Raw genomic sequence first — 14,540 nt, forward strand, 5'->3', positions numbered from 1 at the left:
ATGGCGAACAAGTCTATTTCTGGTATTCCCCAAATGTGAAAAATGCACTTTGCTTTGTGATCTTTGCTAAATAATCTGCTGAGATGATCCACTAGAAGTTCTGAGATCCAGGAAGGTGAGGTGCTTTGAGCATAATCTTATTCCTGATACAAAAAGACCGAAGTTTCACTGCCACTTGGCACAGGGTGTCTGTCTAACCTGTCACCTCCCTGCTTGTTTAGACAGAATATCACAGCACTGTTGTCTTTGAGAACCTGTACAAAACAACTTTTGATGCAGGGAACAAACACTTGACAGGCCAGGCTCAAAGCTCTTGAACACGGACGTGGAGGGAAAGATACTGATCTGTCCAGTCCCTGAGTCTGAAAATCCCCTAAATAAGCTCCCCAACCAAAAGATGAAGCATCCAGAATTAGGGTCATGGAGGGCAGGGTTGGGCCAAAAAAAAACCCCTTCTTTGGATACAGTGGCAGAGTCCATCCACCAGTCTGGAAATGACAAAGCACTTGCAGGTATGTGAGTCAGCACATCCAGTGGATGATGAGACGGATGGCGAGATGGATGTCAGACAGTCTACAACAACCTCTGCATGACACTGAGGTGAAGTCTGGCGTGCTATTTCATATGTGCAAGCGGCCATGGGACCAGAAAGTTTCAGGCAATTCCTCACTGTCATATGAAGCCTTGAAGTATTTGCCCAGGTCCAAAATCACCTGAAACCTGGCCTGAGACGAATACAATCTTCACTGTCGTCAAATCAAATATGTTTTTATTAATTTGATTCTCTGTATAAGGAGAACTGATTTATCTTTCTTGACTAACAGGCCCAACAAGCGAAAGAGGGATTGGAACTTCTTCATGGCTACCACTACTTGCTGTCTGGACCAACCTTGAACCATTAAGTCATCCAGATATGGGTACACCTAAACATCTGCCTTCCTGAGATGTGTCACAGCCAATGCTATGCACTTTGTGAAGACTCAAGGGGCTGACAAAAAGCCAGAGAGGACCATCATAAACTGATAACGAACATCTGCTACAAGAAGTCTTAAAAACTTTGTGGCTTTGGTGAATGACCAAATGGACGCAGGCATCCTGTAAGGGCAGGTCTACACTATGGGGCTAAGTCGACCTAAGTTACGCAACTTCAGCTACATGAATAACGTAGCTGGAGTCGATGTACTTTAGATCAACTCACTGAGGTGTCTACACCACGCTCGGTCGATGGGAGAAACTCTCCCATCGACTTACTTTATGCTTCTCGTTCCGGAGTCAATGGGAGAGTGATCAGCGGTCAGTTTAGCAGGTCTTCACTACACCCACTAAATTGACCCCCGGTGGATCAATCGCCACAGGGTTGAGCCACGGTAAGTGGAGACAAGGCTTAAGTCATGGGCAGTGAACCAGTTGTTGGGGTCTGGGTTGGGATAACAGATGTAGGGGTAATCATATAAAACTATCTTTTTTCATGTATCTATTGAGTTTTTGCAGCTCTAAACGAGGTCTGAGGCATCCCTTGGACTCTTCAACGAGAACATAGTGGGAACAGACTCCCTTCCCGCAATGCTGACTCTGCTGCCCCTAACTGTAATAGAGATTGGCTTCTTGAATCAGTACAGTCTTGTGAGAATGGCCCTTGAAAAGGGGTGGTGAGGTGTGTGGGGAAGGGGAATAGAGGTGAATTGCAGGGTACATCTCAGTTCCATCACATTTAGAACCCAATCGATAGATTATAATGGGGGTCTAAGTGCTTAGGAAGTGGGACAACTTGCTGCCAAAAGCGGAAGAAATTAAGAGTGGCTTGCTGACCTCAACTACAGAATCAAACAGATTGCTTAGATGTTACAGATTGTTTAGAGGTAGCAGAAGGTGGTCTCTTCCTCTGAGACTTATGGCATCCCCTGGACTGGTCTGGCTACCTTATTGGGTAGAACAGGTACCTTTGCTGGACCTGAAAGCAGAAGTACTTTCTCTTAGGACTGGTGTATAAAAGACTTTAAGGTTGCCCTAGACTCTGAAAGAGAATCCAGACTGTAGTCAGTCTTCTGAGAGAATGAAGGGCAAATCCTCCACTGTTTCATAGACTTTGGTTGGAATGCCAGATGATTGCAGCCAAGATGCAAATGGAAGATGCTTGAGCCCTTCTGAAAAGAGATTGTGAAGCATAATATCCCGCCTCTGACTCAAAGGACAAATTAGCACACTCAATGCCAAGGCAGCATAGTAACAAGTAGAGTAGCAGGAGACCAAGACCTGATGGGAGCGGGATGGTACTGGAGGAAGAATCTGAGGCTTTCCTGCTGAAGGGATCGTATGTGTGCTCTGCTGCACAACAGAACTTCCAGACCCTGATGGTAATAACAAAGGTGCAGTCCCAAACAGCACCAAATGTACAGATGCCAAGAAATATCCCAGTCCTGGGGGGCAGGATTACACAGTAACTGAGCCTCATCCTGCATCAGTGGTGGGTCTGACGCCAATAAGCAGAGGAGATCCCTGGCCACTGCAAACACTTCAGATGTCATGATATTGATACAGTAGGATGCAGCATAGAGGAAGTTGATGCCATTGAAGGTCCTGGCAATGGAGTCAGCCTCTATGGTCTTGCGTGAAGGGACAGAGTCGATGACTCTGCATTGTTAGAATGCTGTACTAGGAGTGCCTAGTGGGAACTGCCTTAGCTCTAACCTCGGTACCGGTCTTCTTCTTGTGCAAGTCGGTTGGGGACCTTGCCCTCAAGATGAAGAAGAGGTTGAAATGGTGGAATTCTTCTGCAGCTTGCTCAGTACTGAAAATGGGTATTGGTGTGTCTAGGTCTCTCTGATGCACGGATGCTACCGAATCTGGTGATGTGCTCTGAGACAGAGTCAAGTCTGAATCCCCATGTACAGAGCAGCTGGGGTCCAAAGAGGGAAGGAAAATTGTTTCCCTATCTCAAAGTCAAACATCTCTCAAGTTCTTAGTTCTGGTCTGAAAGACCCACACAGATAAGGCATTTATTATGCTTCACGTATACTTCTCCAAAACACTTTAAACAGGGAGTGAGGATTGCTGACTGGTATAGACTTGCTACAGCCAGAATGACGCTTAAATCCCAGGGACTTATGCATGCCCCAGTACCATGCTAAAAGCTCAAAGAAAAATGAGACAAAAAAAACAAGACGTTTTTCATAAACAAGTGCTACTAATAAACAGTTACTCATCTTCTCGTAACTGTTGCTCTTCGAGATGTGTTGTTCATGTACATTCCAACCAGGTGTGTGCATGCCACGTGCATGCCAGCCAGAAGATTTTTCCCTTAGCAGCATCCATAGGGTTAGCCTGGAGGGTGGGTATTGGAATGGACATGAACAACACATCTCGAAGAACAAGTTACGAGAAGATGAGGAACTGTTTTTTCTTCTTTGAGTGCTTGTTCATGTCCATTCCAACCAGATTACTCTCAAGCCAAAATTCAGGAGGTGGGGCCGGAGTTATCTACTGACTGGAGCACGGCTCATCCAAAGGCTTCATTGTCTCTGGCCTGTTGTATGATCGCATAGTGTGTCGTAAACGTGTGTATTGAGGACCATGTTGCTGCTCTGCAGGTTTCCTGGGTGGGGACCTGCGCCAAGAACGCAGCTGAGGAGGCCTGAGCCCTGGTGGAGTGGGTGGTGACCGGCGGGGTGAGCACCTTCGCCAGGTTGTAACACTCTCGAATGCAGGATGTGATCCACGACGAGATGTGTTGGGATGAGACAGGGTGGTCCTTCATTCTGTCCGCCACCGCTACAAATAGCTGGAAGGACTTGCGGAACGGCTTAGTTCTCTCTATATAGAAGGCCAGTGCTCTGCGTACATCCAATGAGTGAAGCCTAAGCTCCCAATCGCAGGAGTGTGGCTTGGGGTAAAACACTGGGAGGAAGATGTCTTGGCTCATGTGGAACTGGGAGATAACTTTGGGGAGAAAAGCCGGATGAGGCCTGAGTTGGACCTTGTCCTTATGAAAAACTGTGTAAGGGGGCTCAGATGTAAGGGCCCTGAGACTTTCCTAGGTGAGGTTATCGCCACGAGGAACGCCCCTTGTTAGAGAGAGAGAGCGAGCGAGCAAGCGCAGGGAGCACGTCGCCAGCGGCTCAAATGGAGGGCCCGTAAGCCTGGTGAGGACCAGGTTAAGGTCCCAAGTCGGGACAAGCTGGCGCATTTGCAGGTACAGTCTATCAAGGCCTTTAAGAAAATGGCTGACCATAGGGTTCGTGAAAACCGAGAAGCCGTCTGCAGCCAGATGGAAGGCGGAGATGGCAGCCAAGTGGACCCTTATTGACGACAAGGACAGGTCCTCTTGTTTAAGATGAAGGAGGTAGTCCAGTATGAATGATATTGGGGCAAGTGTTGGTGACTGATTGCGTTGCTCCGACCAGAGAGAAAACCTCTTCCACTTGGCAAGGTAAGTAGCCCTTGCAGAGGGCTTCCTACTGCCAAGGAGAACCTGCCTGACTTGATCTGAACAGGTCAGTTCCACAGAATTTAGCCATGGAGCATCCAGGCTGTGAGGTGGAGCGACTCTAGGTTTGGGTGCCAGAGGCGGCCGAGATCCTGTGTGATCAGGTCTGGGATCAGCGGCAAGGTGAGCGGGGTTGTCACTGACATTTCCAGGAGCGATATAAACCAGTGCTGGCATGGCCATGCCGGAGCGATCAATATGACCCAGTCCTTGTGGATCTTGAGGAGCACCTTCTGGACCAGCGGTATTGGTGGGAACATGTAAAGCAGATGGTTCCCCCATGGGAGAAGGAAGGCATCTGCGATGGAACCCGGGTTGTGACTCATGAAGGAGCAGAACAGTTGACACTTCCTGTTGCTGTGTGTGCTCAACAGGTCTACCTGCGGAGAGTCCCAGAGACGGAAAATTGAGCTTGCTACGTCCGGCCAGAGGGACCACTCGTGGCAATGAAAAGTTTGGCTGAGACTGTCTGCCAGCTCGTTCTGTACTCCGGGGAGGCATGAAGCCTGCAGGTGTATCAAGTGCTCTACGCAGAAGTCCCACAGCATGAGGGCTTCCCAGCACCCCCTTGTTTGTTTATATAAAACATCGCCGTGGTGTTGCCCATGAGGACTGAAATGCACCTGCCAGCTATGTGGGCTCTGAAAAGCTGGCATGCTAGACGCACTGCTCTCAGCTCTCTGACGTTGATATGCTGAGTGAGGTCCACCTGAAACCAGAGGCCCTGAGTCCTGAGGTCTCCCAAATGAGCTCCCCAGCCCAGATCCGAGGCATCTGTCACTAATGAGAGGGATGGCTGAGGGCTGGTGAAAGGCACTCCCACACAAACCACCTGTGGGTCGAGCCACCACAGAAGGGAGTCCACTACAGGGTGGGGCAATGTTATGACGCTGTCCAGAGTGTCCCAGGCTGCTTGATAAACCGACCCCAGCCGTGACTGGAGTGGGGTAAGTCTGAGACTGGCATGCTGCACTATGTAGGTGCATGCAGCCAGGTGCCCCAGCAATTTCAGACAGTTCCTTTCTGTGGTCATGGGGAAATGCCTGAGGCCCCGTATAATGTCCCCTAGCGACCGAAACCTGGCTTCCAGGAGGTACGCCCTGGCTTGAGTCGAGTCCAGGACCGCGCGTATAAACTCTATCCTCTGCACCGGGGACAGAGTGGATTTGGCCTCATTGAGAAGGAGACCTAGTTCGAGGAAGGTCCTTCTTATGAAGTTTACCTGATCCTCCACTTGGGATCTGGAGTGGCCTTTGATCAGCCAGTTGTCGAGGTAAGGGAAAACCTGAATCCGGCGCCTGCACAGGATGAGGAGGATTCGGACTTGACTGGACCCCAGCCAGGGCAGGAGTCGACGAGACTCTGGAAGGCTGTAGGGAGGAGGCGGTCTGTCCCAAGGCACTCGTGGACGCCACCGACACTTTGGGTTTTGGCTGAGGGTACCGACCCCCCTCTGGCCTCTTCTTCTTTAGCGGCATTGAGGATTGAGAGCGCGGCCGCACCGAGGACGGATTCTTATGGCCCAAGCCGTGATGGTGCCGAGGGGCCTTAAGAGTCCTTGGCTGGTACCGGTTTGTGCACCGTCTGTGCCAGAGCACCGTGCACCGACAAAGACGTACTCGGTGCAGGTTCTGCAGGTCCGGGGTCGGAGTGTGGCCATAATGCCATCTCCATTAGCAGAAGTTTAAGTCTCTGCTCCCGATCTTTGAGGGTTCTGGGTCAGAAACCCTTACAGATCTGGCACCTTTCTTTCTGGTGACTCTCTCTGAGGCACCGCAGGCAGGAAGAGTGAGGGTCACTCTTAGGCATAAACTTGCCGCAGTCCTCACAGACCTGGAGACCTGGGCATACCCTAGAAACAGGGAAATGTTGTTAGGGGGAACCTCCCAAACAAGCTAACTACTACTATTGAAAAACTATTAACTAACTAAAGAAAAACAACTATTTACACAGTATGAACTGTAAAGACACTGCTAAAGCGCTTGCTTCAGGAGCGAGCAATGTTCCAGCTAGCTGTCACCGGTGGTAAGAAGGAACTGAGTGGGTGGGGGGTTGGCAGGGCGCTATATTGGGCGCCATGAAGGTACGATGCGCAGGCCGACCCTACGGACGCTGCTAAGGGAAAAATCTTCCAGCTGGGGTACACGTGGCGCACACACACCTGGTTGGAATGGACATGAACAAGCACTTGAAGAAGAAACTATAAACTACAACCATACTAAACTATTTACAATAAAAAAACTCCAGCAAATATTTTTCTAAAAACAGCATGGGAGACAGTGAAGCTCAGACACGCTACAACTACTGACCGTGAGCAGTAAAAGGAATGGATGAGGGGGCAGGGAGACTCCATCCTTTTATATCGTTGGCTAACATGTGCTGTCCTGATGGATATTGTTATGGGGAAGAATTCTCCAGCTTCAATGCCCTAGCACACACACTCCTAAAGTGGAACGGACACGTGCAAGCACTTGATGATGATTTGCTTTATAAGCATACTTATATGGGTTCAATTCTATGGGTTCAATTTTATGCTGAGAACTAGCATTTTCAGTCCTGGCATACAAAATCCCAGTTTCTGAACTTCTGATACAGTCTTCCTTTTACATATGTCAGTTGGCTCTCATGAACAATGAATTCTTTCATTACTTGAAGCTTCGTAGGGAGACAGCCAATCTCATTGTATCCTACACAACAGTTGGCTTGAAAATGCTAAGATAATGGTGGAATACATAATTTTGTTAAAACATGGTCAGCTACTTGGTATTCAAGAGCAAAAAACACTGAAGCAGACTGATGTTGAGAAATGCAATGTGTAATTTAATTACAGAACTCAATGAAAACCTTTACAGTTTGGAGTGCAAATAAGAATCAGACAAATCAGTAACATTTTCTGAAGTAGTATGCACATTACACAATTCACTCAACTGTAAAAAAAGGAGCTGCTCAGAGGTATACCAGAGATTTCTGAAAATATTCTGGGTTACACACTCTGCTTGTGGAAAAGAGTGGCAAGCATGGCATGTTTAATTGTTGGTGAATAAGTGTAGACTTAAATACTATCCTCAGAACTAAAATCCTAACTAGCTTTCATCAAAGTCTGATGAAGAAGTATTCTGAAGAATACTTATATATGAGTTTCCTTTCCTAGAGAAATTATAAAGCTGCCGAATCCATACAAAACTTTTTTCAAAAATATTTTTGAAAGTATATGCTTTTAGCACAGTGTGTAAAATATTCAGATAATCAAACTGAAAAACACAGAACGGTATGACAGAAGACATACAGTATCCCAGGTTGTAGCTATAGAGCCAAGACGGGAGGGAGATGTTTTAGCAGTTCTGTATTTTCTTTCAAATAGCCTTTGAAAATCAAGCAAACCAAATTTTAGAATCCTTCTATAATTCCACTTTCTACAGTGGAATTTTTATCAGTGGCAAAATACAGACTACATTGTGTGTGATAAAAATTGCCCAAAATGATTCCTATTAAATTACAGTTGTACAGATGATGTTTTAAAAAATAAAGAATTAAGGCACTGCTAAAAAGACTGATAAAGATATTACTGTTTTGTAAAATATATTTAGTTTCACACATGTGCACATACATACAGGTCCTATACCTTGCTTTATGTGCTTTTTTGACAATTAAGTAACCAATTCTGAAACAGATTAATTCCAGTAACCCCTTTCAATCATGAATCAGATATGATATAGGTCAATAATTAAGTGAAAAAAATGACTGAATTGAACTGGCCCAACTATTGCTGGATGCATTAACAGTTAAATGCAACCCCCCCCCCCCCACACACAAAAAACCTCCCCTCGTGTCAATATTACTTTTAATACTAAAAAAAATAGGGACCCTACATGTTTAATAACTGAATCCAACTTCTACCAAGCTAACACACCTTATGAAAAGGTTGTTATGCTGACAGGAGTTTTATCAACAATATCCCTGAAGAAAAGTTTTGTATCTGTTTCCTGGTATCACTCCAGCCACACCTGTGCTAGCAGTGGTGTGGGCTCCAATGATGGCAAAGGTCTGGCACATTTAGCACCTTGTCATGAAAAAAATAGGTACAAACTTGTAGACTACTGTAAGTACTCATATGGTTTTCAATTAATAATAATTCATTGATGGAAGGCACTTAATGTTCAAAATGACATGGGAACAACAAAAAATACCAATATCTAACTCAAGTCACTTAGTGCAGTCTTTGTTATTTGCTATTTATTTATATTTAAATCTAACCTTCTTGGGTCAAATAAGACAGCACAAATGAAAACTATTAAAAATTTTACAGTACCTACATGCCTGTTTGGATAATTATCCCTTTCCTCATGATGGGATCAGCACTGATTTGTCTTCCCTTCCTAAGAGGTGGAGAGTTTTGGTCTATCCCACATTTAAATAGGAAAACAGGCACTGCAGGATTCAATTTATTCACAAAGAAACATTGCGAATGAAAAACTAAAATTTTGGGAGCCAACTTATTAATTTAATTAATATCCTTGCCTATCTTGAAGCATGTACGCATGTTTTTACATGGCGTATACTGCATATACACACACAGTGTATCTTAAAAGAAAATACATCCTTTATGCATCTTCAAATGCTGGGCCCTTCCTATTGTAGACAGAAGGCTAGAAACAATCAGAAATATGGGACTGATTCTTGACTGCTTATAAATGACACTGCATAAATTAATGTACCTAAGTTAATTAGAAAAATATTATTCTTATGGAAATGAGCAGTTTTACAAAACATGCAGGACATAGCCTTGTAGTCATAATTAATTCTGGAGGTAATTCAAATTCTTACTTTGTAAAGTAACAGGGCCTGATCCTGCAATGGTACTGAGTAACACTAACTCCCATTGGATCTGGCTCTGAACTTGTACTTATTACTAGAGAATTTCTTTTATTAAACTATACAGTAAGATGATACTAATGCCATTCATTTCAAATTCTTACCTTCACCTGACATAGCAGGTTTAGTTGCTGGTGATGTTACTCTCTTTAGACTAGCAGGACTTTCTGAAGAACCAGAATCCATGCTTAAAGAGAAAATATTAAATACTTTAATTTCTCTAAATTTAACAAAACAAACTAAATGTTTTAATAAAAAAATACATTAAAAGCTATATCCATGAACAAACTATCTCAACTTGTAAAGCAAAATGATAGTAAATTTTAAGTTTTAAACCTCAGCATGACAAAATACAGTTTGAAATCATATAACTGGATTGAAAGCAAAAATTGCTATGCTCCCCAATAGAAAAATGTAAAATTCATTCTAGTTTTCATTACCAACTAGAACGTTGTTTTCACACGATGTATTGTATTAGATTACAATCTTACAAAACTCTGTCTGTTAGTAAAGTGAATATAGGAAAGTGGCACCTCTTTACTCAATAGCTCTACCCCATACATATTTCAATTTCTACTTATTTTATCAACTTAAATAAGATTTTGCTACTTTTTTGTCTTGTTGGCATTGTGTAGCCAAAACAGCTACAGGAGAATAACCTGAATTCTGTTCCCACTCGTGCATCAACAGAATTGTTAGCTAAATTCTAAATGCAGAATTGTTGTTGGCGATACATGATGCAGGAAGAATCCAGCTTTGCTTTCATATCCCAAGCTGAGTTTGTAGGTAGGACTGGAAGTTAAAGAAGAGGAAGCCAAAAACCAAAGCTCATCATTTTATTTGTAAACTGAGCCACACCGATCTGAAACCAGAGACACAAATATGGCCACACAATGCCATTTTAATAAAGTCACTTTTCAGAGCCAACATTTTAAAAACAAACATACAAGTACATACATTTTAAATAGGAACAACATAATATTAATTATTAAATAAAAATGCTGCTAATTCTAACAAAAGCAACCAAACAAAATACCTTGTCGACTTTCTTATGGGGCCTGAAATGAGTTTCACATATGATTTCGGAAACCATCCCTTTTGACCTTGGACCTCTCCAAACCACCACATGTCTTGCTGTTCCAGAACTGTGATGATATCATTTTTGTTAAAATTGAGGTGGTTGTCTTTTTTGGCTCTCCAAGGATACAAGGCCTGTGCTTGAAGGCCCTCTACTTTTTCACCCTATTGTGGTAAGAAAAGAAAAGTGAATCATGTAGAGTCTTTTGCAAAGAAGGCTGCTAAAACTAACTAACTAACTAAATAGAGGTATTCACTTACAACATTCATTTATAGACACAGATCTATGTGTTGACTGTTTCAATTAAAATAAGCTTTTTACTCAAATAAAGCCAAACAGATCATTTTAAAAAAAATACAATCAAATGGATATATTAACACAGTCCACCAGTATTTCTATATTTGTATTAATTAAAAGTGCCTGGTGCATAAACTCCTGTAAGATATTTAATAATTTTTCTACACACTGTAAATATAAAAACAAGCCTTGCCCCAAGGGCTTATAGTAAATCTCACAAAAAAAGTGTACATAAAGAGAATCTTTTTGCTATAACTTATTCATTATGCCATCTTGCATTCTACTTGCTTTTTCGCGGTTTACATATCTAGCACATCTCAGAATGCTATGTCTATGTACCAGCACTACATATTTTTCAGCCAGTGTTGAGGCACTGTGATCTAACAGATTGAGCACAGGATTTGGGTTCAGGAATAGAGCTGGGAGAATAACTGATTTTTCGGTTCTCTGGAAGTTCTGGAAAATTTTTTTAAAAAGTTTGCGAATTGGGTTGAAATGAATTTAAAAATGAAGACAAAAATTATGCAAATCAAAGCTAGTTTGACCCAAAACATTTTGTTTCCAGACATTTTTTAAGAGCTAGATTCACAAAACGATTGGAGGAGGAAAGGGTGTTGATGCTGGTCTCCTGATAAAACTTCTAACTGCTGGTCTAAGTCCCTCACCTGAGGTGTGAGAGACTCAAGTTTGAATCCCCACTCGGAAGCAGAGATTTGAGTCCAGATCACTCCCCTCCCAGGTGACTGTCCTCACCACCAGACTACAGAGTTGTTCTTTCTGGCCCAATTTATTCAAGCATTTAATAAAAAATGGAACAGCATCAGAAGGAAAAAATGAGAGAGATGCAACCCAATTGGTTAGGGCACAAAGCTGGGAGTGGGAGACCTGGGTTCAAATCGTTGCTCCAGAGCAGGAAACTCGGGTTTTAACCCCCTTAAACCAATTGAGTACAGTAATCGCTGGGATAAGAGTTATAAAGGGGGACACCACCATCACCTCCTACTCTTCTTTACCACATTTTGGGAATCTAACCTGAACATTTTTTCCTGCCTAAAACTATTTGGTGAATGTGTGTCAAATTCACAAATAGTTTGAGGTTGACCAAAACGAATTTTTTTGACAAATTTTTTGTCCAAAAAATTTCACTCAGCTCTACTTGAGAACTCCTAGAATGCCAAATTGCACTTCCCACATGGCTTTGTTTGACGTCTTCATCTTGAAATACTTTACCTCCCTTAGAGGAATGTTGCAAGGGCTGGTCAATTACTGTTTTGTCATTGCGTTGCGAAAGCGAAAACGTTAGGTTAAGTATGATTTCTGCAGATATAGCCACTTACCTGCCCCAAGACAGGAGAAGGCGATGATCCGGTAACAGTGGCTGGGGTGAAGGCTGATCTCTGCCTCACCTGCCCTGCACTTGGAACAGTCAGAGAAGGTTGAGCTGCCCAAGCATCCCAATTATCAGTCTCTGGTTTCTCACTAGTGCTGGTCGGCCACCTGAAAATAAGGCAGACTATATAATCTTTATTTTTGATTGCAGTGATTATTGCATTCTGCTGAAAAAAAAAACTTGCTCACACCAAAAATTTCAAATGAAGACACTGTGTATGTATTCTAGAAGAACCCCTTATAATTGATTTTCTGCTAGGTGTAAAGTGTCTTTGTACTGTGTTCGAAGTTACCATATGTGGATTTACTCTGACTGCATATTTCCCCTTAAAAAGGTAAGCGTCACATGCACTTGCTGCTTCTTGTTCACTAACGCTAGCTGTTCACACGATTTACTTCCCTCCACCCCCACCCCCGCTTACTCACGTCCTATACAATAACATTTCAACTGCAGGGCACTCTATACTGTACAGCAGATTTAGTTTAATTACACATTTGATAAAATATATTAATCTTCCTCTCCTGGTGCTCCATGCAGATTGCTCCACATATCTAGATGGGTCATTGACTTCCTCCTCCCTTTCTGCATCAAATTCACACTCCTCATTCTCACTTTTAAGGCTCTAATAGTTCCACTTCTGTTTACTCCTTTGCCCCATCAGGTGTAATGTTGACTTTTAAAGTCTTCCTTTGTCAACTCTGAGTGATTTTTTTCATGTTATCACTTATCCTTTGAACATCACCTCTCATCCTATAAAATGATTATTAGAACACACTTTCAACCACCTTTTCATTACCATTTAACCATGATTACCTGCTCTCAATCTCCTGCCTTATTCCTTATTGTTTAGACTTCATTGGTCCAATTTCTTTTTCCCCCAGCGTGCAAGCTCTGGGTGCTAACTGTCGAAACTCTGTATTTTTAAAGCTCAGTGCACATCTGTAGTTTTAAGTAGACAAAGATCTATGAACTAAATATATTAATTTTTAATTGAATTTTTTTTGCTTCTGTAATTACAAAGTTACAGATAATTGTCTACGTTTTCACTAGCTAGTGTAGAACCCTAAAGTCTAAAAAGCCCTGAATAGTTGAGTCCCAGCTACCTCTCTCATCATAATATAGGAGTTGACATCAGCTGACATGTATGAGTTAACAGCTCTACACACAGTAAACAGGTGGGGTGGAGGAGGGGAAGAGTGAGAACGAGACAGGACATTTCACCCCTGTGGGTCTGCCAAAGCTCAGCTTTGTTCACTTCCTGACCTGGTCTACACTACAAAGTAGTAACAGCAAAACTTGCCTTCTGTCAGCACAGTATTGAGTCCTGCCAAAAAAATCCCTAAACTTTTACCAGCCAAGTTAAACCAGTTCCTCAAGTGACACAAGCCCTCTACTAGTATAGTTTTACTGGCATGATGCTTGTGTGGATGCAGAAGTACCTGTACCAGTACAAATAGTCCTCTAGCACCTGTCCCCTCAGCAGTGCCCATTCTGTCAAATTTTTGAACAATGCTGCCGAGGCATCATAGTGACACCAAGTCAACCCCCTAAAGTCACCGATATATTTTGGAAACGCCTCTTTTTCCTGCTAGTACAAGTGTACTTGCCAAGGTTGGACAAGCATAAGTCTACTTTATCCTCATGCCACTGTACAGTCTAGGAAAAAGATCCTAGATTTCCTTGATGTGAAGGTGGGGTAGAGAAGTATGCGTGCAGTCACAGCTACAGAATTTGCACAGGAATAAAGAGGTGTACAAGGGAAGTGTACACTAAGGGCACTGAGGCCCAGGGGTATAGCAGGGATGAGGGCCAATGCCAGGCAATGGGGAAGGAGCTGCGGCAGGCTTACCAGAAGACAAAGGCGCACAGACTGAAGTCTGGTGTTGCCCCTTAGATAGGCCCGTATAACAAACTGTTTGTTGTCGGACTGAGCCAGGAACCACCCCCCTTCCTGCCAATGACAGTGGACAGCTCACAACTTGCAGTGGGTGGACAGCTCACAACTTGCAGCTCCCTTGAACTGGAAGATGAGGAGAAATCACTGAAGACAGGGAGGCTGGGATCGTTCAGAGCCAGGACCTCTTTGAGACCCAGTTGGATCTTTAGGAAGGGTATGTATAATTTAGGTATGTATAATTTAATTGGACTGTCCAATTAATGCCAGCCATTTTGTTTACTGTCTCCAGGGCCCCCGAAACATTACCCTTTCCCCCTTCCCCCTTGCTGTCAGATAGTGCTGCCAAGCACACTTATTTTCCCAGGCTGCTTATGGGAAGGACAACTAAGTGAGTGGGGAAAGTGGTGGGAGAGTCCTACTTTCAGTGGGCTTGGAGGATTTTAGATTGGAAACTAGTTCTAATTAGTATGGATTTTATTCAGTTTTGTACAGTCACCACACCAACGGCTGGGCCAATTTTAAA

The 14,540-nt window shown here is 43.4% G+C and overlaps 1 protein-coding gene across 25 annotated transcripts in view; it reads right to left on the minus strand.

Annotated features, from left to right (window-relative positions):
- The window catches only part of ITSN1 (intersectin 1), a 236,254-nt gene that overhangs the window by 71,990 nt on the left and 149,724 nt on the right, over positions 1-14,540 (minus strand). For all 25 annotated transcript variants that reach the window (XR_006283914.1, XM_043522810.1, XM_043522801.1 and 22 more), the window contains 3 exons: positions 12,068-12,227; positions 10,392-10,597; positions 9,460-9,542 (listed from right to left, as the gene is read on the minus strand). Coding sequence is in view for 24 of the 25 variants with exons in the window: in XM_043522810.1 (XP_043378745.1) it covers positions 9,460-9,542; positions 10,392-10,597; positions 12,068-12,227 (449 nt within the window). In the remaining variant the exon portion in view is untranslated. The remainder of the gene's footprint in view (positions 1-9,459; positions 9,543-10,391; positions 10,598-12,067; positions 12,228-14,540) is intronic.

Source organism: Chelonia mydas, chromosome 1 (genome assembly GCF_015237465.2).
Source record: "Chelonia mydas isolate rCheMyd1 chromosome 1, rCheMyd1.pri.v2, whole genome shotgun sequence".
Lineage (NCBI taxonomy): Eukaryota > Metazoa > Chordata > Testudines > Cheloniidae > Chelonia > Chelonia mydas.